This window comes from Physeter macrocephalus, unplaced genomic scaffold (genome assembly GCF_002837175.3).
Source record: "Physeter macrocephalus isolate SW-GA unplaced genomic scaffold, ASM283717v5 random_295, whole genome shotgun sequence".
In the NCBI taxonomy this organism is placed as follows: domain Eukaryota; kingdom Metazoa; phylum Chordata; class Mammalia; order Artiodactyla; family Physeteridae; genus Physeter; species Physeter macrocephalus.
The window spans coordinates 36,268-57,702 of record NW_021145564.1 but is presented as its reverse complement, the minus strand read 5'-3'; the positions used below and the strand labels follow the sequence as shown (position 1 = coordinate 57,702).

The 21,435-nt window shown below is 56.1% G+C and overlaps 1 protein-coding gene across 4 annotated transcripts; it reads right to left on the bottom strand.

Annotated features, from left to right (window-relative positions):
• Positions 1-1,348: 1,348 nt before the first annotated feature.
• ZSWIM4 (zinc finger SWIM-type containing 4) lies at positions 1,349-20,465 on the bottom strand. 4 transcript variants are annotated; one of them, XM_055082782.1, is made up of 14 exons: positions 20,119-20,465; positions 17,877-18,078; positions 16,130-16,486; positions 14,458-14,606; positions 14,222-14,372; positions 13,196-13,363; positions 12,157-12,531; positions 10,699-10,836; positions 10,100-10,354; positions 9,337-9,472; positions 6,959-7,113; positions 5,337-5,500; positions 3,793-3,874; positions 1,349-3,399 (listed from the first exon to the last, which is right to left on the bottom strand). In XM_055082782.1, exons 1-14 carry the CDS (start codon positions 20,269-20,271, stop codon positions 2,540-2,542), a joined length of 3,345 nt encoding a protein of 1,114 aa, XP_054938757.1. In that variant the 5' UTR covers positions 20,272-20,465; the 3' UTR covers positions 1,349-2,539. The 4 variants fall into 4 exon arrangements, with proteins under 4 accessions (XP_054938757.1, XP_007129468.1, XP_054938758.1 ...); XM_007129406.4 differs by having other exon boundaries at positions 12,157-12,516; XM_055082783.1 differs by having other exon boundaries at positions 14,527-14,606.
• Between the last annotated feature and the right edge of the window lie 970 nt (positions 20,466-21,435).

Sequence of the window (21,435 nt, the reverse complement as noted above, 5' to 3'; positions counted from 1 at the left end):
GGACAACTTGGGCTGGGGGTAAGATTTGGGGTGTCTGGTATCTGAGAAGGCTGGCGGGGAACTTGGGCTTGAGGTGTGTATGTGGGCCCAAGAGGGACATCTGGCTGTGACTGGGACCTGAGTCGCGCCCTAGGTCTGTGGGAAACATCTGTAGATGACTTTGAGAGGTGAGGGGCACAGCAAGGGGCACCCCAGGTCTGAGGATGTTTGGAGGCAGCTGGGACCACAAGGGCCAAAGCTGATGTAGAGTGCTCAGAACTGCCATTCCTACTCTCCCAGGCCTCCAGGCGGCACTAAGGAGCGTGCGGGTCAGTGGGGGCGGGGGGGGGGTGTCCCCCCGCACATACCTGCGGGAATGCGTGAGGCGGGGCAGGAGGTGGGACCGCCTCCAACTGGTTCCCTCCAGCGCAGGGAGGAGCCACGAGCCAATCGCCAGTCCCAGCGCCACTGAAGGCCCGCCCACTGCTGCGCGCGGGCCCCCGGCGCCCTCTAGCGGCAGGCTCCGCCCAGCCTCGCTCTGAGCCCCGCCCCTCCGAGAAGCCTCTGTCCTCGCCTGCCCCGGCCCTGACAGTGACCCAGACAGTCTGTCCCTCTGTCCGTCACTCTCTAAAGGCAGGAAGCCAGTAAAGGAAGGCAACCAAGGGCCTTCTTGCCGTCCTCCAGATCCCTCATTCTATTTGGGGACTGGGAGCCTCATCCGCGGTGTAGGAGCCCAGACACGCCCCCCCATTGACCTCGCCCACCAAGGCCTAGTCTAAGCCGAGTTCCCACCTTTGGGGGGGCGTGTCTTCTCCACCCAGCTGCACCCAGCACCTGACACGCACCACCGTCCCGTGCTCAGAAACTTGCAATTAACTCCAATAGCTAGTGCTGGAGCCAGGGCACCCCCTAGTGGCCATTCCCAGCGCTGCACGCGCCATGCAGCCCGGGGTGAGCAATCAGTGGCCCTACCCCAGCAAGGTACTAAATCTAGCTCTGTCGCTTTCTAAAACTGAGTGCCCTTTCTTAAACTTTGAAGCCTCAGTTTTATCCTCTGTAAAATAGGAATGCTAATCCTATCGACTCGTAGGGCTGTTATGACAGGTGTTGTAACAGATGACAGGTGTAAAGCGCGGGTGTCAGCCCCCAGCTTGCTCATAGTGAGCTCTCGCTCCCTGTCTGCTATCATCCATACTGTTACCACTGGAGGAAACCAGCAGTGGCTGCCATTGCACCCCTCACTTGAAGCTGTACCCAGAGAAGAGGCTGGAGATTTTCTGTGCGGGGGGGAAAAGGGGGCCCTGGCAGGGGGCCACATTGGGGGTGGGGGGCGCGGAACACGCCTTAGTCTCAAAATAAAATAAAAAGAACAAGCTGTGTTCAACCTTTAAAAAAAAGGAAATACAATATATGGTTCAATAAATAGAAAAAAAGTTACAAAATGTGGTAATCTTTGTCCTTAATTACAAGAGAAGAAAAGATAGAGGAGGGTGATTGGGGGGTCTGACACTCTCCTTCTCCCTGGGCCAAGGTGGGGGAAAGGGAGCCCAAAGAGAGACAGCAGCTGGGACTTGGGGATGCAAATAGAAAGACAGGCTAGATGGAGAGAAATATGGGAAGGGGGAGTAAGATGAAGGGCAGAGCAGGGAGGCAGAGGATCAGAAAGGGAGAGACAGACAGAGGGCCAAAAAATGCTAAGATGTTGGCCTCTTTCCTTTCTAGATCGGGGGGGGGGGTGTCCTTGGCTTGCCTGCGCTTGTATCCCCCCCTACACCAGGTTTGGAGGACAGTGTGAGCCTGGCTCGGTTCCTGAGTTGTATGTCCAGTGACTAGCAGGTAGGGGGAGGGACAGTAACGAGCCCCCAGCCCACCCTGGGACCCTGGCACCCAAGGGAATGGGAGTCCTGGCGGGATGGGTGGTGAGGTATGTGGCCGAGGCCTGAAGCCTCTTCAAATCCTTCAGTGGGGGTGAGCCATTGGTCCCAGCTCTGCAGCCTGGAGGGGGCGCAGGCCTGCAGGTGGGACCCCTGAGGCAGTGAGGGGAGGGTACAAGAGGAGTTTAGATGCCCTGATGCAAGCCCTCCGGGCACCCAGAATTGGTTGCAGGGAGGGTCTGCTACATTGACTTTGAGAGCCAGTTTCTGGAAAGTCCTGCCTCCCAGCTCCTCCACCCCAGCCCAAGGGAGACCTGTGGGTTTGGGGAGGGAGAGCTTGCCTATTGCTTTTGGGGTGCTCAAGGTGGGGTCATACCGGCTGCACAAGCACACACCCCCTTCCAGGCCTCTGGGTGGTGGTATGGCTTCTGATCCTTGCGTCTTGCTCACTCGCTAGGCACGCATGTGCCCTAGGCACGCACGTGGCAGGATGCGACCCCCTGCTTCCCACCTCCTGCTGGGCTTGGAGGGGATGGCAGGCAAGACCACCCAGCTCCAGCCGGGCTCCTTCCCTGACTTAATACTGAAATGCCACATAGGCCTCCAGTGTTGAGGCCCGTGATGGAGGGCGGGTGCCACAGAAGCAGGGGCGAAGGTGGAAATCCCCACCGCCTGCCTGCTGCCCCTCAGCCGAAACGCTCCCGCACCAGGAGCATGAGCTTCTTCTTGCCCTTGTAGGTCTGTTTGAGGTTCTCCAGGAACTGGGCGAACTGCAGGTGCCCATCGGGCGCCAGCAGGAAGGTCTCGCGAGCCTTGCCCAGGAACTCGATGAAGTCGCCGTAGTGCCGCGGGCTGATGTGCGTCAAGCGGGAGTGGCTGGTGGTGATGTAGGCGGCCACCGCCGCGTCCAGCAGCTGGCACAGCGGTGCCCGGTCGGCGCCCAGCGGCTTGGCAGCCCGGCGAGCCCCGAGGGGCCCCAGGCCGGGCGCTGAGAGGGTCCAGCGGCGCAGGATATCGGAGAGCATGGGGGCGCAGTGGATGCTGCGGATGATGAGGGGAACGATGGCAGAGAGCTCGTGCCGGCCCAGCGAGTGGCTGAGCGAGCAGGCCCAGAGCACGTCATTGACGGCCGGGTGGCTGTCCTGGTTGAAGGCGATGCTGAGCTGCGCCAGGGCCAGCGTCGCCAGCTTGTAGGCCCGCAGCGGCAGGCCGCGGTGCTCCATGTAGCGGGCCACGGTGAAGAGGTGGGCGTGGCCCAGGCCTCCGGCTGCGGCATCCAGCACGATCTGGTAGGCCGCCTCGAAGGCCGCGTGGTTCTTCTCGCACAGGGTGAGGGCGGGCAGGGCGCAGTTCTGCGGGTCCTTCATGGCGCACTGCAAGGCCAGGGTGCGGGCGCATGCCCAGAGCTCCTCCCGCCGGGGCGCATCCAGCTGCAGCCGCAACAGCGTGGCATGGGTGGTGCCCGTCACTGCCACGATGGTGGCTGCCTCCACCGGTGTGAATAAGGAGTACCAGTTTTGCATGATGTTCATCAGGGCTTGCAGGCCTGTGGGAGGTGACAGGGTGACACTGGTCAGGAATGGGACGGGGGTTTACCCTGTGTGCATGGGTTTACCTTGACCTACTATCCCCACCAGCCAAGGCTAAAGCTGCACCCCCTCTACCGCCACTCTTGGCTTGACAGAAACTTCACTTTACTTTGCCAAGGGAGGAGAGGGCAGCTGGGCTGGGGGCTAAGCATTGGAGGGATTGTCCCTTCTCCAAGCCACTTTAGCCTAGCCAGACTCCAGGTCTTTGTCCAGCTCGGTCCCCCCTCCCAACATTCCCTCCTGGCCTAGCCCTGAGCACAGGCTGGAGTCGGGGAAATGGCTCTGCTTCTCCCTCATGCCTGCCCAGTTCCACAGGGAGGTGGGTGGCGGGTCCCCGTGGGGACTCTCACCGACTTCCGTGGCACAGCTGACCAGCCAGCGCACCATCTCCCTCCGACGCCAGGTCATGGTGTTCAGGGTCATCTGCATCACCTGCAGCATGGGATGGGGAGGGGTAGAGAAGGGGGTCACCCAAACCAGGGCTGGCGTGTGGCAGGGGGGCAGGGGATCCTTAAGGGCCCCGGGAAACTTGGAAATTAAGGGCTGAATCAGTGAGCCATACAATCTGGGCAAGGGGCTTCACCTCTCTGGACCTCAGCTTCCCCATCTGTAAAATGGAGATAAAAATAGCATCCACCTCATCGAGTTGTGAGACTTAAGTGAAAGTATGTAGGTAAAGCTCTTTGCACGGTGCCTACTTCTTCAAAGTGCTCAGCTGATGCCAGCCATCACTGTTAGTGTTGGTGTTATTCTGAGGCCCCATGGATCCTACCTGGGACGACAAACCAACCTGTCCCTTCTCTCTGGAAAGTCCCGTGCTTCCCGTCAGCAGATTTCCCCCCCGCAGCCCCAAACAAAGCACCTGCCCTACAGGTCCCACCTTCTTCAGGTCCCACCCCCAATAAGCACCTTCCTTGCTGGCCTCTCTTCTGAGGCCCCATCCCCAGGTCCTGTCTGGAAGCTTCTAAATAGTGGGTCACCTGCCTAAAGCACCACCCTTATCTCAACTCCCATATATCCCCCACAATGGCTCCGCCCCCCTCAGGGGGTTGTTCAGAGGCCAATTCTGCCTCCTGCCAGCCCTTTGCTGGCCAGTTCTACCTGGGAAGGTATCACCCGAATCTGTACCTTATTCTGTTATTTTACTTTGGCCACCGTCTGAGGCCCCGCCCCCATGAGCCCCATACCTGTCTATCCCCTCATGCTGCAACCATGCCTCTGCCTTGCCCTTGCAGCACTGTCCCTCGTCCAGCCCCTGAGGATGGCCTGGACACTCACCTGCAGGCCCCGCCTCCATGACTTTCAACCACAGACCCCACCCTCCAGAGGTGGCTCTTCACTCACAGGACTCTCCCCAAGCCCCGCCCCTCAGTGGTGACCCCTCCTACTAGGCTGCAGTCCCCTACAGGCCCTTTCCCCAAGAAAGCTCCTTGCAGGCAGGTCCTGCCCCTTCAGTTTCAGCTCCGCCCACCCGTGGTTCTTATGGCACACCAGCCCCAGGCCCCACTCCCAAGGCCAGCACCCTTAGGTTCTGCTCTCTCTTGTGGCCAGTCCACTCACCTGCATGCTCCATGACCCCCTTCCTTGTCCTCAGCCACACCCCCAGAAGTAGATTTTCACCTTCAGGCTCTGCTACTAAGTCACTCATTCATAGGCCCCACCCTCACTGGTGACTCCATTCCCTCACTCTCAGGACTCTTACCGACCCTGCTCCTCTGTAAACCTGCCCAAAAGGTGCCGCTCACATCCAGGCCCTGCCCCCAGAGGTGATGCTTACCCTCAGGCCCCGCGCCTAGAGGCAGACCTCACACTCAGGTCCCACCCCCAAGTGGCCCTCGCCTGGCTGGCCCTCAGGCAGCAGCCCCCTGCCCCCATCCTCCCTGCGGCCAGTCACCTGCAGGCCAAGCTCCAGCGCAATGCCCAGCAGTGTGGTGTCTGGTGGTGCACTGGCCGGCGTGGCAGTCTTGCAGGCGTCCTGCGCCAGCTTGAAGAGCAAGGCTGGAGAGTGGATGTTCTGCTGGATGGAGCCCAGTACTGCGTGCAGCCACTTGGGGTCTCCTGGGGTGGGGGGAGGGACAGAGGATATTGTGGGCATACCCAGCACCAGCCCCTGCTGCTGCCTGACTTGATCACACCGGTTCCTCTACACATGTGCAAATGTGTGAATGTGGACAGTGAGGCACCTGGCAATGGTTCTATGAAGACCTAGGCCACTCTTGGCACTCCCCTTTTTCTCTCCTCTGCCCCTTCCTTTCCAGTGGGAGGAAGCCACCCAGGGACCCACTGGACCCCTAATTGTCAAGGGCACCGATTCTGGACCCAGATGCCTGGGTTCAAATCCCTGCCACTCACAAGCTGTGTGACTTTGAGCAAGTCGCTTCACCTCTCTGTGACTTGGCTGTCCCATCTGTACAAAGGGTAACACTAATGCAATGGTACGTGTCTCACAGGGCTGCAGTGAGCCTATACTTGTAAAGGCCTTAACATGGCAAGAGTTACACAAACGTGAGCTTTTATTACTATTATTATCACTGGCCCAGATCCTACAATTCTGTTATTCTGCTCCAGCCACATCAGCCTCCTCTCTGTTCCTCAAACATAACCAGGCACAGTCCAGCATCAGGGTCTTTGCACTGGCTGTTCCCTCTGCCTGGAATGCTCTTCCCAGATGCTATGGACTGAACTGTGTCCTCCCCAAAATTCATATATTGAAGCTCTAACCCTCCAGTGTGATAGTACCTTTGGGAGGTAATTTTGTTTAGATGAGGCCATGTGGCTAGCACCCCCCAGGATGGGATTAGTGTCCTTATAAGTAGAGGAGAAGACCAGAGCTCCCTTTCTCTGCCATGTGAGGACGCAGTGAGAAGGCAGCTGTCTGTAAGCCAGGAAGAGAGCCCTCACCAGGAACTGACCATGCTGGCACCCTGATCTTGAACTTCCAGTCTCTAGAACTGTGAGAAAATAAATTCCTGTTGTTTAAACTACCAAGTCTATGGTATTTTGTTACAGCAGCTGAGCTAAGACACCAGATACTGGCATGACTCCACCTTCACCCTCATGTCTTGGCTTAAGTGTCAACCTGCTTTATTCCCCTCCTTATCACTTATTACCTCTCACTGCATAACTATCTTCTTTACCTTATTTATTGTCTGTCTGCCCTCACTAGAATTAACATTACAGAGCACAGGATTTGGGAGTTTTGTTCGCTGCTGCAAGCTCAGCACCTGGGACAGTGCCTGGTACGTATAGAAAGTGCTCAAGGAGGGACTTCCCTGGCAGTCCGTGGTTAAGACTCCACGCTTCCACTGCAGGGGGTGCGGGTCTGATCCCTGGCTGGGGAACTAAGATCCCACACGTTGTGTGGGGTGGCCAAAAAAAGAATGCGCTTAAGGAAAACTGTGGGTTGGATATGGTAAAAGGATAAAAAGTAGGCAGGAAGGAATGAGGGAAAGGAGGGAGGGGAGTGGGGTAAAGGAGGACAGGGGGACGGGGGTGGGGGGCAGCCGCTGTCCTCACCCTTGGCGGCAGTCAGCATGGCGGAGGCCAGTTCACACTGGCGGGTCTCCAGGTGGCCAAGGATGAACCAGCGGGGGAAACGGTTGCTCACGATGGAATCCAGTGGGTTGCCGTGAGGTTCTCCAGCTGGAAACGCTGTCTCCAGTATGGGCAGCCTGGGGTGAGAAGAGAAGCAGCCCTGCCCTGAGACAAGGCTGGAGTCTTCATCCTCTCTGGGAGAGAAAGGCCTCCTGCCTCAGCCAGAGCCTACCCTCCTAGGCCAGCAAATCTCTGGGCATCCAAAAAGATGGAGGATGTATGTTCAAGAATAAGGACCTACCATAGAGCACGGGGAACTCTACTCAGTACCCTGTAATGACCTATATGGGAAAAGAATCTAAAAAAGAGTGGATGTATGTATTGATATATGTATAACTGATTCACTTTGCTGTACACCTGAAACTAACACAACATTGTAAATCAACTATGTTCCAATAAAAATTCAAAAAAAAAAAAGATGTTCATTGCAGTGTTGTTTATACCTATCACTGTGGGGTTGATTACATAAATGATGCTCTATTCACGCACCAAGGGCTGATAAAGAGGTAAGGGGATTATTTGTGTCCTGATGTGGTCCCACCGCTTGCTCACTCTGCTCCAGTCACTGTTCCCCTTGACATCCCTCCCATACCACCAGGCACAGCCCTACCTCAGGGCTTTTGCACGAACTGTTCCCTCTGCCTGGAACACTCTCCCCTAGACATTCCTGTGACTCCCCCTCACCTCTTTCAGGTCTTTTTGCTCAAATATTTTTCAATAAGCTCTTCCCTGACATGCCCAACACATGGGAGAGTACAACTTCCTACTCCCAACTCCTTCCACCCCTTTCTTGCATATCACTATCTGACATACAACACAGTTTACCTATAAATTTATTTACTGTCTCTCCCTAACTACAAGGTCAGATCCATGAGGGCAGGAAGTTTTGACTACTTGGTTCACCGACACTGACTCTCCAGCACCAGGACAATGCCTGACACACAGCAGGTAAACAACAAATGTTTGTTGAAAGACTCAACATCCCCCCTAAGATATTTTGTTCAGCAGCTCACTGTTTACATGCATTCTGTGCTAAGAAAGTTTTTCAAAGCCGTTAAATGTAATCAATAGCATGGAATAGAAGTCAAGACTTTCCTGGTTCCAAATATCTAAATGACTTTGCTACGTAATTCGGGACACACCTTAAGCCTGTTTATGTGTAAAATGGGGGTAAACATACTTATTTCACTATGTGAGTCATAGATTTAGATCAGGGGGGGGTCAGCACCTTTTTCTGCACAGGGCTGGACAGCCAACATTTTCAGCTTTGTGCGCCATTTGGTCTCTGTCACAATTGTCACTGTTGTGTAAAAGCAGCCACAGACAATAAGGAAATGAGTGAATGGTGCTCTGTGCCGATAAAACTTTATTTCTGGATGCTGAAATTTGAGTTTCACCTACTTTTCATGTGTCACAGAATATTGTTTTGATTTTTTTCCAACCATCTAAAAATACAAAAACCATTCTTATCTCATGGGTTGTACAAAAACAGGCAGCGGGCCAAATGTGGCCCGTGGGCTGTAATTTGCTGGCACTGGCTTAGAAAAAAGTCTAGCACGTGAAAGAATGTTCTCTAAATCATGGCTCTTAACAGATTATTCTTTCCAAATATTCTGGAAAAATGCACTCCAAATTGTTTACAGGTGCCTCTGGAGAATAGGATCAGAGGATGGGGGACAGATTTCACTTTATTTGTTGGACATGGGTCACTATAGACAGGGCCTTTTAAAATTCTGCTTCTATGATTTGCTGTTGCACATGGGAAATAACCCGGTTATTCATTGCAACATCTTTTTGGAAACAGTGTAAATGTCTATCAGCTCCAGATTGGTTTTTTCCTGGTGTATCCCTACAGTGGTTCACATGCTATGTGACAGGATATAGCTTTTAAGACGCAAATGTTCAGTGAAAACAAGGTGCAAAGAATAGGTGCAGGATGTGTCATGGCGTAAAGGAGAACCAACTTTTAATTTTCAGATTATGGGTTTGCAGAAATATGGACTCTTGCAGTATAGATAAGAAAGTGGTCACACTGCTTGCCTCCAGAGAGCTTTGGGTAAGTTGGGACAAACCTGCCTAGAAAAGGACTCTGAATTCTGTGTCATGTGGATATTTCTCAAATTCAAAATAATATGACATTTCTAATGTGTAATCAAGAGCACAGGGCAGTCTGGAATGCCCGGATGAGGGAGGCTGAATGAACCAAGCTGTGAGTTCAGGCAGAAGGCTGGGGCTCCCAGTAGCCTCCCATCTCCCAATCCTGCCCGGCCCAGTGGGAGTCCCCAGCTGCCTCTCCTCACCTCATGGCTCGCAGCGCGAGGCGGTAGGCCAGGTCGGGGTCGTGGGGCAGCAGTGCAGTAAACAGGTAGCGGGCACAGGTGTGCATGGGCACGCTCTCCCGGAACAGCACTTCTCCAAAGCCGCTGAAAGGACCCCCTGCAGGGGCAGCCTGAGCTCAGCCTCCGGGTGTGGGCTTGCATGGGCCCTCCACAGGTCTCCCCACACCCCAGGCTCTGAGTGTGGGATGGGCAGACTCAGGATAGAGTGGCTGGGGCTAGAGAGGTCCCGGGGGTGGGAGCACAGGGCTAAGACTGAGACGAGCACTGGAAAATCCACAGAAAAGAGACCCGGGGCACCCCTGGATAGGGGGCAGGACTCAGATGCAGGGTGGGGCCAGAGGGTGGAGGTGGGGCTGCACCTGCTCCCCGGGTGTGGCCAAGCCAGTTTCCCTTTGCAGTAGGGGAGGGGCCTCACAAGGCAGGACCGTGGGCAGAGCCAATCAAAGTCTAGCTGGGCATCAGCGACTAGGCTCATTGGCTCCAAAGTGGGAAGGGGGTGGGGGGGGCCTCATCACTCGAAGCCGTTATTGGCTGCCAGCACTGCTGGAGGCGGGGCCAAGGTCTGGAGCTCACCGTTTAGGAACTGCCAAGGTATGGAAAGACAGTAAGGACAAGGAGGTGGAGCTAGGGGCGGGGTCTCCCGATCCAGCAACAACCAGGCCACTACAGTACAGAGGCAGGAGCCTATCTTTCAGGAACGGCCAGGCTAGCAGTGGGGCCTCACCTTCCAGCAGCTGTCCCGCCTGCTTGCGCAACACCTGCACCAGCCGCTCATCCAGCTCCACCTCCTCCAGCAGGGCCAGCAGCTGCTCCTCGTTGCGTACCACCTTGTCCTGGGCATACAGCCCCTCGGGCAGGGCCCGCTGCTGTCCCAGGCCCAGCAGTGCCACCTCTAGCGCCATTGCCAAGTAGGACTCCCCAGGGCTCCCGGGCACCGGGACGTGCTGGTAGGCCACCTTCCGTTTCTCAGGGCCTGAGTCTGTGGGAGAAGGACACCAGGGCGGCTAGAGGGGAACCCCTTTTCCTGGGACTCCAGTGGTCCTTGACCTTAAACATGGACACTGTGTGTGGGGTTGGGGGGAGGTTAAGGGAGAGCCCAGCTGCTTCTGCACACACCAGGGGGTGGGGCCCACCTTCCAACAGCAGATAGGCCTGCGGTGGCCTCACTTTCAGGAGGAGCTAAGCCTCTTGGCACCTGGCACTGGCCGAAGGGTGTGGCCAAGTGTAGGGGCGTGGCCTTACTTTCTAGGGGTACTGGGCAAGGGGGCATGGCCAAGAGGTGGTGATTTTCCCACCTCCTCAAGGGGTCCCCAGTGTGGGTACCTGGGTAAATGGCAAGGGTCTCCTCTTCTAGGTGACAGGCCTCCAAGAGTGCCCTGCAGAGGCAGCCAATGGGGTCCAGGGGGTGGCCCACCCATCCTTCCATGTTGGTGATGCAGGTGGAGCCTTTCTGCAGTAGCTCTGCAGGTAGGAAGAGAGGGCTCAATGCCCAGCCCCCCTCCACCAAGCCCCCAGGGGGGGCTTCCTCTCCCTGAACCCCAAGCCCAACCTCCCAGTGCCCACTCACCATCTGCCCACCCAGCACACTTTTCTCTGCCCCTTGAGCTCTGCAGCAGCTCTCACCTCCACGGCCCTGGCCTCCTGTCCCACACCCAGACCCAGGCCTGGCTAAACTGGGTGCTTTCTAAAACATCCAACCAGTGTCATTCCCCTCCTTATAACCCTTGATCCTTCCCACCTCTCTCAGGCCCAGCCAGCTTTCAGGGCTCCCAAGGACTGATATGAAAGTTTCCCTGAGGTGGTCACCCACCCTACCTGGAAGCTCATCCTCCAATCTCCTCCCACAAGCCGTGCTCTCCCTTGCCTCTGGGTTCCTGCCCATGCTGTTCCTTCTAACTGGAACATTGTTGCTCCCTCCCCTTCTCCTGGGAAACTCCTAAACATCCTTAAGATCTCAGCTTAGCTCTCACCTCCTCTGGGGGGCTAACCCTAGGCCTTGAGGCTAGGTCACGGGTCTGCTCAGATCCCAATGCTCCCATTTCTCCCCCATTACACCCTGTATTCAATTTCCTGGTAAATGACCCATCAACTCAACTCCATCATCCAGAGAACACAACTGGTAGCCTCTTTCCTGTCCCCCCATATCTAGTCCACAAACGTGTCCTTTTTTGGGCCAATACAGTGTGAGTTTTTGTTTTTCCTAATACAATTTTCAAATTGTTGCCCATGTTGAAAAAAATCAGTAAATTCCACATTAGATAATCTGGACTTCCGGCTTCTCTTGAAAAATCAGAAGATCTGGCCACACGGGGTCCATGTTCCTGAAAGGCACGTGGCTAGATCTATAGAAACTACATTTCCGAGACTTCTTTGTGTGAGGTGTGGAAGGTGGGAGAGAATGAGGCTATTACTCTCCTGAAGTAGCTGTCAGCAGGTGTGTGGCTGTCTGCAGGGCATAGCCATGAGGTTTGCCAGCAGGTTCTGGGTTGTCCTCTTGGGAACTGCCCTGCCCCCCTGTGAGGGTTACAGCCTGCTGAACCTCCTGTGCTTCTGAAGTTCAAGTGTGTGAAGCCAAGCAGGGGCTTCCCTGACTTTCAATCCTGCAGCCCTTCCAGTGGTTTTGCGAATCCTCAATCCCCTGCGTTAAATGCTTTTCTGCTCAAGACACCTAGAGTGGTCTGTTTTCCTGTTGTACCCACAGACTCTCCAGGTTGCCACAGCCTCCAGCTGTTGGCATTTGTGTCTACAGCCCCAGGACATGATGATAATATTGGTGCCCACCTTTTTTCTGCTGCTTGTAGGTCTCAAGCTGATGTCGCCGCTGCAGCCGGAGTGTGTTGACTATGGCGCCTGCCAGTCGCAGGGCCTGGCGGGGGTATCCATGGGCCCTCAGGGTGTCCACACGGGCACAGGCAGTGGGGAAGGGCTCGCCCGGCCAGAGTGGGCGGCCCTGGGGGTCAAAGGTTGGCTTGTCACCACCCCCATTGCTTGTGAGGCTGGGGCCGTAGGAGTCGCTGGCCAGGATCCTCTGCAGGTGGGCATCACTCCAGTGCAGCGACCCAGCCTGCAGGGCGCGGCCAAACACGGTGTGGCGGGAACCTGCAGCCTCCACCTCCTCCTCCTCCTCCTCCTCCTCTGGGCCTGTGGGAGAGGCGCCTAAATGCAGCCCCATGAGGGGGGCCCTAGCAGTCAGGCGCTGGTCAGCTCTGCCCCACTGAGTGCCACCTTGGTGCTAGGCTCCGGGTGCAGCGATGAGTGTGTGTTATCTCCCCATATCCTTCCAGCAGCCTTTTAAAGGTGTGTGTGTGTGTGTGTGTGTGTGTGTGTGTGTGTGTGTGTGTGTGTGTGTGTGTGTGTGTGTGTAGATATTCCTTCATATGAATAGACAACTGAACTTGAACAACTGTGACTGTCTGTCCATCTTTCTCCCTCCACACTCCATTTTTTCCTCTCCTTCTCTATCGTTCCCTCTCCCTCTCTCCCTCCATCTCTGCCTCTCTTTACTTGTCTCTCTCTTCACAATACCTGTTTCCTTTTCTATCTGTTTCCCCTCCCCCCGCCCGATTCCCGCGTCCATGGCCAGAAGGAGACTGAGTCAGGAGACCAGCCCAGAACTATAGGTATCTTAAGTATTTCACATCGCTGTCCCTCAGGCTGCCTGCTGCCCCTGCCCTGGGTTCTCCCTCCTGGCTAGGAGGCAGGCAAGGGCTGGTCCCCGCTGCCCTGCCTCCATTTTTCCCCAGAGCACCATGATGGCGTGGCTGGGCCACAGGCAGTAGTGATGGTTTGTTGGGGGGAGTGGCGGGGACCCCTCTCCTACCTGGGATGAGGGCTACGGTGGGCTGCAGGCTGGGCCCATCAAAAGAGTAGTTGCCTTCTTCCAGTGGGCACACGTCCAGCTTGTCCCACTTGCTAAGCAGCTGGAGCCAGCTCGTCCGCTCCTCTGGTTTGCAGTGGGGGCTCAGGACGATGCACACCCACAGGGCCCCTGGGGAGAGAAGGCAGCAAATGTGGGCATGGGGGAGGCGCAACATTCATGCAACAGGAGCAGCACGCACTTATGGAGTGCCCGCTGTGTGCTGGGCACTGGTCTCTGCTCAACCCTCACCTCCGGCCTCTGAGGGTGCAATTCATCATCTCTTCACTTTACAGTCCAGAGAGGTAAAATCACTTGCTCAAAGTCACACAGCTGGGAAGCCAGAAGTTAGGGCTCAAACCCAGACTACTGGACTCCTTTTGCAAAAAAAATGTTTTTCTGTAGCCCTTATCACCATCTATCACAGGGGTCAGCAAACTACCACCCGTGGAGAAAATCGAACCTGCTACGTGTTTTTGAATGGCCCGTAAGCTAAGATTTATTTTTACATTTTTAAATGGTGGAGGGGGTGGGGAATAAATAAAAAGAATATTTTGTGACTTGTGAAAATGATATGAAATTCAAATAAATAAATAGTGTCTGCAAATACAGTTTTATGGGAATGCTACCACACCCACTTTGTTATGTGTGTCTGTGGCTGCTTTTCTGCTACAACAGATAAAATCGAGTAACAGCGACAAAAACCAAATGGCCTGAAAAGCCCAAACTATTAACTATCTGGCCCTATGGAAAACGTGTTGACCCCTGGTCTAATGGGCTTGTGGGACTTTCTTGTCCGTCTGCCCTACTAGGTGTCAGCTCTCTGAGGACAGGTATTTAATCTCTCTTATTTCTTGCTGTAGTCCCAGCACTCAGTACAGTGCCTCGTACATTCGCGGTGCTAATGAATGAAGAAGGATTCACGGGCAAGACCCTAATCTCAGGTGGGCAAGCCTGGGTGCCTGCCGCACTCCGGGGTCTGGGACTTACCCAGCTCATCCCACAGCTGGCGGCACTTGTCCGTCATGCCGGCGCCCTGTTGCCGCCACAGGGCCAGTCGCGGATCCTGCAGGAATTGCTCGGTCATGAGGATCAGCATGCGTGCGCCATTGGAGTCCCGCATTCGCAGCATCTCCCGCACCTGCGCAGGACCAAACGGTGAGGAGGGGCGGGGCTCCGGCACCCGGCAGACTAGTCCCGCTCCCCTGTACCCGCCCAGCCAGCACCTTGCAGAACATGGAGCGCAGCTGCTGGCTGGCGCCATAATAGCCGCCGTTGGAAAGCAGCTGCTTCACCTGCTCCTGGATCTGCTCCTCGTCCAGGTGCCAGCAGTTGGCGTCCTCAATGCCCGCGCCCGCCGTGGGGTCTGGGGCACCTGTGGGGAGGGAGGGAAAGCTGAGGCTGGGGCTGGGGGGAGGGGGTGTCTGTCATCCAGTCCTTCAAATCACCCAACCCATCCCAGAAGTCCATCCATCCCACCTGAAAACCCATCCATCCATCCATCCATCCATCCACCCATCATCTTACCCCAAACATCACCTACCCATCCATTTAAACCACTCAACCATCTACCCACACCCCCATGCCATGCCATGCATCTTTCCATCCACACATCATAACCCTTAGCACACCTACCTACCCCATTAGTCCATCATCCACCCTGTCCATAACTCCCACCTACTCACATCTATATACCCATCCCACCAGTCCATCCATCCACCTACCCACCCCTATTTGTCTTTCCAACTCATCTGTACTAACCACTCAAAATACCCACTGACCTATTCATCCACTGACCTACACAACTCTGCTATCCATCCATCCAATTAACCCAAACTTTCCATCTATTCTTTCCCCACCAACCACCCTTCATATGTATCTCCCCAAACACCCACCAGCCCATTGGTCCATCCATACATCCTACACAAAACACCCACCTACTCGATCCATCCACCATGTTAGTCCTCACATAAGAACGTTCATGCACGCATCAACTCACTCTCAATCCATGCACCCCTTGGTCCTTCCAGTCTTCCACCAACCCCATCTGTCCACTACCTCAAACTCCCCAATCAAAGCCCAGCCCATCCAACCCTACCACCAACTCCCTATTCACCTACCATCCTAGTAAGTCACCCATCCACTCATTCCATCCATTTTCCACACCAACAGTTCACCCCAACACCCCATCATGAACACCTTCTCTATCCACCCATCGCCACCCTCAGATATCCATTCATGCCTCCACCCACTATGCATCCGTCTACTCACCCACCATCCTTTCATCATTATAGTTAAGCAACACTTGTAGCTCCAAACCGCTCCAGAACTCATAACACCTCCTGGTCTATCTCCTACCCTGTCCCACCTCTGACACCCACTAATGTCCACACATACCCATTATGACCTCCACACACCCATACTCAGGCCTGCCCCTGTGATCTTGAGACACCCCCCCCCGGGGCTGGATCTTCCCGCTGGCTGATTTCATGACCATTCATCTGCCCAGGGCCAGATCAAATCCAGGATTTGCCGCTTACTGAGGTGTGTGATCCTTTTTTTCTTTTTTTTTTTTAATAATATCTTTATTGGAGTATAATTGCTGAGGTGTGTGATCCTGACCTCATGCAGTGGGGCTCCCCCACCCCTGCTCATGGATCAAGGGTACCTTTGCTTTTGTTTTGGCCGCACCACGTGGCTTAGGGGATCTTAGTTCCCCAACCAGGGATTGAACCTGGGCCGCAGCGGTCAAAGCACTGAGCGCTAACCACTGGACCACAAGGGAATTCCACGGTCAGGGGTACCTTTGGATGCTGGGACAAATGCCTGTGGCACAGCAAGCGAGATGGCTGTGAGCTGGGGCCTCACTGCCCCCATCAGACCTCGGGGCGCCCTTACCGTGCACCAGGTTGATCTCGGAGCCCAGGAGGAGGATCTCGTCCGCCAAGCGCTGAGCAGTGGGCAGCACCTCAGTGTGGTGGGCACTGATGAGGTACTGCACGAACTTCTGCAGCTGATCCCGGTTCATCTGGGAGAGTGTCTCGGAGATGGGCAGCCGCAGCTCCACCTGGCGGCCATGCCGAATGCGATACAGTGACAGGGCCACCACATGAGCACAGTAGAAGAGGTCTCGGTTGTCGCAGCCGCAGCTCACGGACGTGATCTTGCAGCGGTCAAAGCTGATGGAGACATGGTAAAGGCGCTCCGGCTCTCCAGGGCCCCCGGGCTCCCGGATATTTCCGCTCAGGTGGAACCCTAAGACCAAAACCAAACTGTCACTGCTGTGTCACCCCAGAGATGGGTAGTCTTTTCCACGGTGCACAGCAAGACCAGGTGCAAATCCCAGCTGAGGAACCTAGCACAGGTCGCTTAACCTTGCTGTGCCTCAGTGTCCACGTCTGTGAAACGGGAACAAATAGCAACATCCTCCTCATGCGTTTGTAATGAGGATGAAATGGGTTAATACTGGCAAGTGCTTAGAACACTGTTGGCAGATAGTTAAGTGCTAAACAGATGTTTGTTCTTCTTCTAATTCTGAATAATATTATTACAGCAATGCTGTTGAAGATTATTCTCTTAGCCCTTGGGTAAATCATGGATACAGCCTAGGCTCCAGGCGCCCTGTCACTTCCTGGGAAGATACCAATGATACTTGGGGGGCAAGGGATCGATGTGGCCGGCCAGGGGCCAAGTCACCCCATCACCCCCCACCCCTCCCTGGCCCCTGGGGAGCCCAGATGCCAGGCTCATCCGACTGGTTGGGCAGCTCAGGCCCCAGCTGGCCCTGGCTGCGTCATGCAGGGAGACGGCGGCTTCCTCATACCGGCTGGAGGTGGCCGAGCCTATGGCCAGCTGGGTCATGTCCAGGCAAGGGGGCCCCCAGGCTGACAGGGTTCAGAGAGGGTCATCTTGGCTGAGCCCCTGCCTCCAGCTGGGAGACATGACCTGCCCCCATGGGAGGTATGGCATTCCAGGGCTTACCTGCCTTCTGGCTCGTCCTCTACTGGTTCCCTTCTGAGCCCTGCTGCCTGAGGTCTAGAATCATCTTTCATCGCTAGCTCTAAACCTCCACCCCTTCCCCTCACCTGGACCCTGCTGCCTGGGGTTTAAGACCACTCCTCACAGATGATCCCCAGCTTCCACCCTAGACCCCACGGAAGCCTCGTTGCCTTAGGTCTGAGATCATTCCTAAACCTCTGAACCCAACCTCCACCTGAGTCTCTCTGCCTGACGTCCAAGACTGTCTCTCATCACTGGCTCTAAAACTTTGCCACTCTCGCCGAGGACGCTGCAGCCTCAGGTCTAGGATCATTCTTACCTCTGGCTCTAAACCTTGGACCCAGAGCATCCCTGGGTCCCCCTGTCTGAGGTCTGGAACCTCCTCTCACTTCTGGTTTACAATCACTCCTCGAAACCACTGCCTCGGCCCTGCCTTCTTCCCTGCTCTCCTCCCTATCCTACCACCTCTACCCCTATGCCCCAACTAAGCTGACTGAGGTCGAGGCAGATCCCTGATCTTGAGCTCATAATATCTTGTACAACCCTCCCTGGGCATCAAAGCCTGACATTTGGAACCTCCCCCAGCCCTCCACGTCTGCTTTGGACCCCCTGGCCTCCCTGGCAGGTGTAGGGGGCAGGCACTCACCCACTTGCAGCACACGATCTACGGCCCCGCTCTGTAGCAGGTGCAGTCCACGGGTGAAGGGCACCCGGGCATCGTGCTCACCCTCTGGGGGCTGGTAGCCCAGTGATGAGTACATGCATATCTCCCGCTCGCTGCGTGGAAACGACCAGAATACGATGCGCTTCTGGACCGGCTCTGGCACCCGGGAGAACCGCTCCTCAACCTGTGGGAAGGCCCGGTGTGTTAGAAACCCTGGCGCTTGAATCCTGGCTTTGCTGCTTACAAGTAGTATGACCTTGGGCAAGTCGCTTTGCCTCTCTGAGCTTCGGTTTTTCTCACGTGTAAGAAGATGTTAAGAGCACCTACCTTCTGGGTGTCGTGAGTATTACATATGCATTAATATATGTACAGCGCTTACAATAACACCTGGCCTATTGTTAGTGTTCTGGAACTTTCTGCTGCTTCCCTCCTGGATGTCAGGTCTCAGGGTCCTAATGTAAGGGAGTCTCACCTCTCAGGCTTTGAGGGGGGATGAGGAAGGAAGACAAAAGTGATAAGAAGACCAGTGATCAGGCCTACATGTTCTTAGCCTACATTGGGCTAAATGCTTTATGTGTGCGATTTCCCTTAATTCTCATAGCAACAACCCAGTATTTTTGCAGCCTGGGGAATCTGAGGCTCAGAGGCGGAGTGAATTCACTTGTTCAGGGTCCCACAGCTGGTGAGCTCCAGCTCCCAAGACAGGCTCTCTGTTCCAGCTGCTAAGGGTTCGCAGGAAGGGAGGGGTGTCCTGCCCACCCCTGGGGGCTCTGGGCAATGAACTGATCTGGTTGAGCCTGCGTTCCAATCCAGGCTTGCTACTCACTGGCTGAGTGTCCTTGGGCAAGTTTCTCAACATCTCTGTGCCCCAGTTTCCTCAAAGAAGGAGAACAACTCCCAAAAGGCCGCAGAGGATTCAGTGAGTTTCTGCGGGGCAAGAGCTTTCCTAGGGCCAGATCTGCCCAGGGCAGGTACATGGGAGCCCTGGAGAAGGTTTTAGGATTACTCTGGCGGGGGGCGTCTCACACACAATGAAGGGGCAGGGACCTTTCAGAGCCCCCAGTCCTAGGTTTGAAAGGGAAGTGGGAGGACCAGTGACTGGCCCAGGCCTCGGGGACAGTTGGCAGATGACTAAGGAGGGATTTTCCAGGCCATGAATCAGACCCCGCCCCATCCACACTTGGCCCAGACCCATCAGTCGCAGCAGACTCACTCTGGAGAGGCCAGGGAGCAAAGAAAGCCCCCCAAAGCCAAACAGAGGACAGAGCCTGTGGGGGCTAAGGAAGGCTTGCTCAGGTCCTGGCCACAACCCAGCTCCTTGGGGACCCACACTGAGGCTGGGAAAGGGGACTTTGTCCAGCCCTGGGGCATCCTGGCAGGGCCCCCCAGAAGTTAGAGGGGCAGGATTCCAGGTGCACCTGTCCAGGTACCGAAACCCAGGCCCCACACCTGCTGCCAAACTCTGGAAGGACTGGGATGGCTGGGGGGCAAGGGGAGAGTGAGCGTGGGGTAATGGGGAGGGGGCACTCTGACGATGGAGTAATCTCTGCAGCCAGCCAGGAGGGGCTGGGCAGCCTCAGGTGGGAGGTAGTCCCAGAATTACTGAGGGGTGTGTGAGTGTTAGTGCCTGAGGGAAGGATCTGCAGGAGAAGAAGGGGGTCCCCATGGGACAGGTAGGTTCTGTAGGCTGGAGGCAGGGATTGGAGACAGAAAGGGGTGTCTTGGAGCTGGGATCTATATAAGTGGGGGAGTCCTCTACTGGGGGTGCAGGACAGAGATCTGGAGTCTCTAGGTGCTGAGATCTGCTCTGTTCCCAGGTGGGGGCGGGTTGTAGGAGTTGGAGAGAGGAGTGAGGATTGAATGGGGTGCCCTAACTGGGGGATGAGGATAAGGTGGGAAAAGAGGTACCCAGGGTTATGAGAGGACCATGGGGCAGGAGGAGAAAAAGTGTCCCGAGTTGGGATCTGGGGCATTGAGGGAACCCCTCGGTCTTGTGGGCTGAAGGGCAGAGCTGCTGGGGAAGGGATGGGGGTGGGTCATAGGGTTTGAAGGAGTGAAATGGGAGGATGAGGGGATGTCTCAGGCAGAGTTAAGGATCTTGGAGGAGATCTCTGGGGGTGTCTCCGATGGAGGCATGTCCGGAGGCTGGAATCTGGACAGGGGGAGAAGGTATGTCGGGGACGGGGCTGGGAGTGGGTCCCTCCCCACCGCACTCCTCGGTCACCTGCTCGAAGGCCCAGCTCTCGGCTACTCGCTTGGCGCTGAGGTCCAGCAGCGCTTCGGGTCGGCCCCGGCCGCGCACTGCCCCGGCCCCGGCGTCGCGCTCCTCCGGTCCCGCGGGGCAGTCCCGGCTCCGCTTGGCCGCGGGGGGGTCCATCCGGCCGGGCCGGGGCCGGGGCGGGGCCTGTGTGTAGCGGGGGGGGTCGGTCCGACGCCTACTCCGCCTCACCGGCTCCCGCGACCCCTGCCCGCCTTCCTGTCCTTCGTCCGCGCTCGGCCGCCCCGGGACTCGCTCCGCACCCACCCCCGGGCCGGCGGGGTGATGCGGCCCCTTTAAGACCCTTCACAACAATGAAGCTGCCTCGGCCTCCGCTTTATCTTCCGCCGTCGTCCCGCCCCCACCGCCCGTCCCCACCGCCCGTCCCCATTGGCCCCCCTTCGGCCTCCGAGGCCCTCCTCCGCCATTGGCTGCACCGCCAGATCCGTCTCCAAGTCGCCGCCGCTCATTCGTTGTATGCGCTGCCTGTCTTTTCGGGACTACTCAATCAGGGCCCTCAGCGAGCAGCGCCGTCAATCACGGGACGCCGGAGACCAATCACATTGGGAGGAGACCCCCCGGCGCCGGCCTTAAGCGGAGTTTCGGGGCGGGTCCTGGGTTCATTCACAACATTCCTCCCCCGCCCCACTAGGGCTGGACAGCGCTCCCCGGGCAGCTGGGGCTGCGCCCACACAAGGCTTTGTTTACTGAGGGTCGCTTCCGGGCGCCGCGAGGGGACAATCAACACGGCTCGGCCCGGGAGCGAGACAGAGCGGCGGGATCCCCGGGCAGCCCCTCAGCCCCTCCTCCCTCAGGGCTGTGTGACGAGAAATTCAGCCTCTTTGGGCGGCGGGTCAAGTTTTGATGCTTTGCGGGATGGAGGGATCACAGGTCCCTTGGTAGAGTTTATGGGGGCTGTGGACTCCCTCGCTAGAAATAGAGCCCAATCCAAGCCCATCCTTGAGCCCCAAGCTAAGAATCTCCAATCCATTCTATGCCCTATATATTACGTTAAGTCCTGTGAAATTACTGATTTTCAACAATTTTTGATACACTAAATGGCAATTTCATAAGGTTGAACGTAATAGATGTCAAATCCGACCACCTCTGATTATTTTTTCTGATTCAGCTTGTCTAGTTCACATCTCTTGATGTGACCTGGAAGCAGGCGGTGGTCCTCATCGCCGGTTCCCGGCGCCACCACCCCTGCCATCTCCATGTTGCTAGAGAACCTTGCATTTCCCCTTCGCCACACTTCTCTCCGTTAGCACTACGTTTCTTTAT

Bases quoted from the DNA above. Each gene is read 5' to 3' on its own strand.
- ZSWIM4 (XM_055082782.1), bottom strand. From the start codon at position 20,271: ATGGACCCCCCCGCGGCCAAGCGGAGCCGGGACTGCCCCGCGGGACCG. The intron at 12,532-13,195 runs GTAGGAGAGGGG...GGCTGCATTTAG, and splicing joins CACCGTAGCCCTCATCCCAG to GCGCCTCTCCCACAGGCCCA. The intron at 7,114-9,336 runs GTGAGGAGAGGC...TTCTCACCCCAG, and splicing joins CTCGCGCTGCGAGCCATGAG to GCTGCCCATACTGGAGACAG.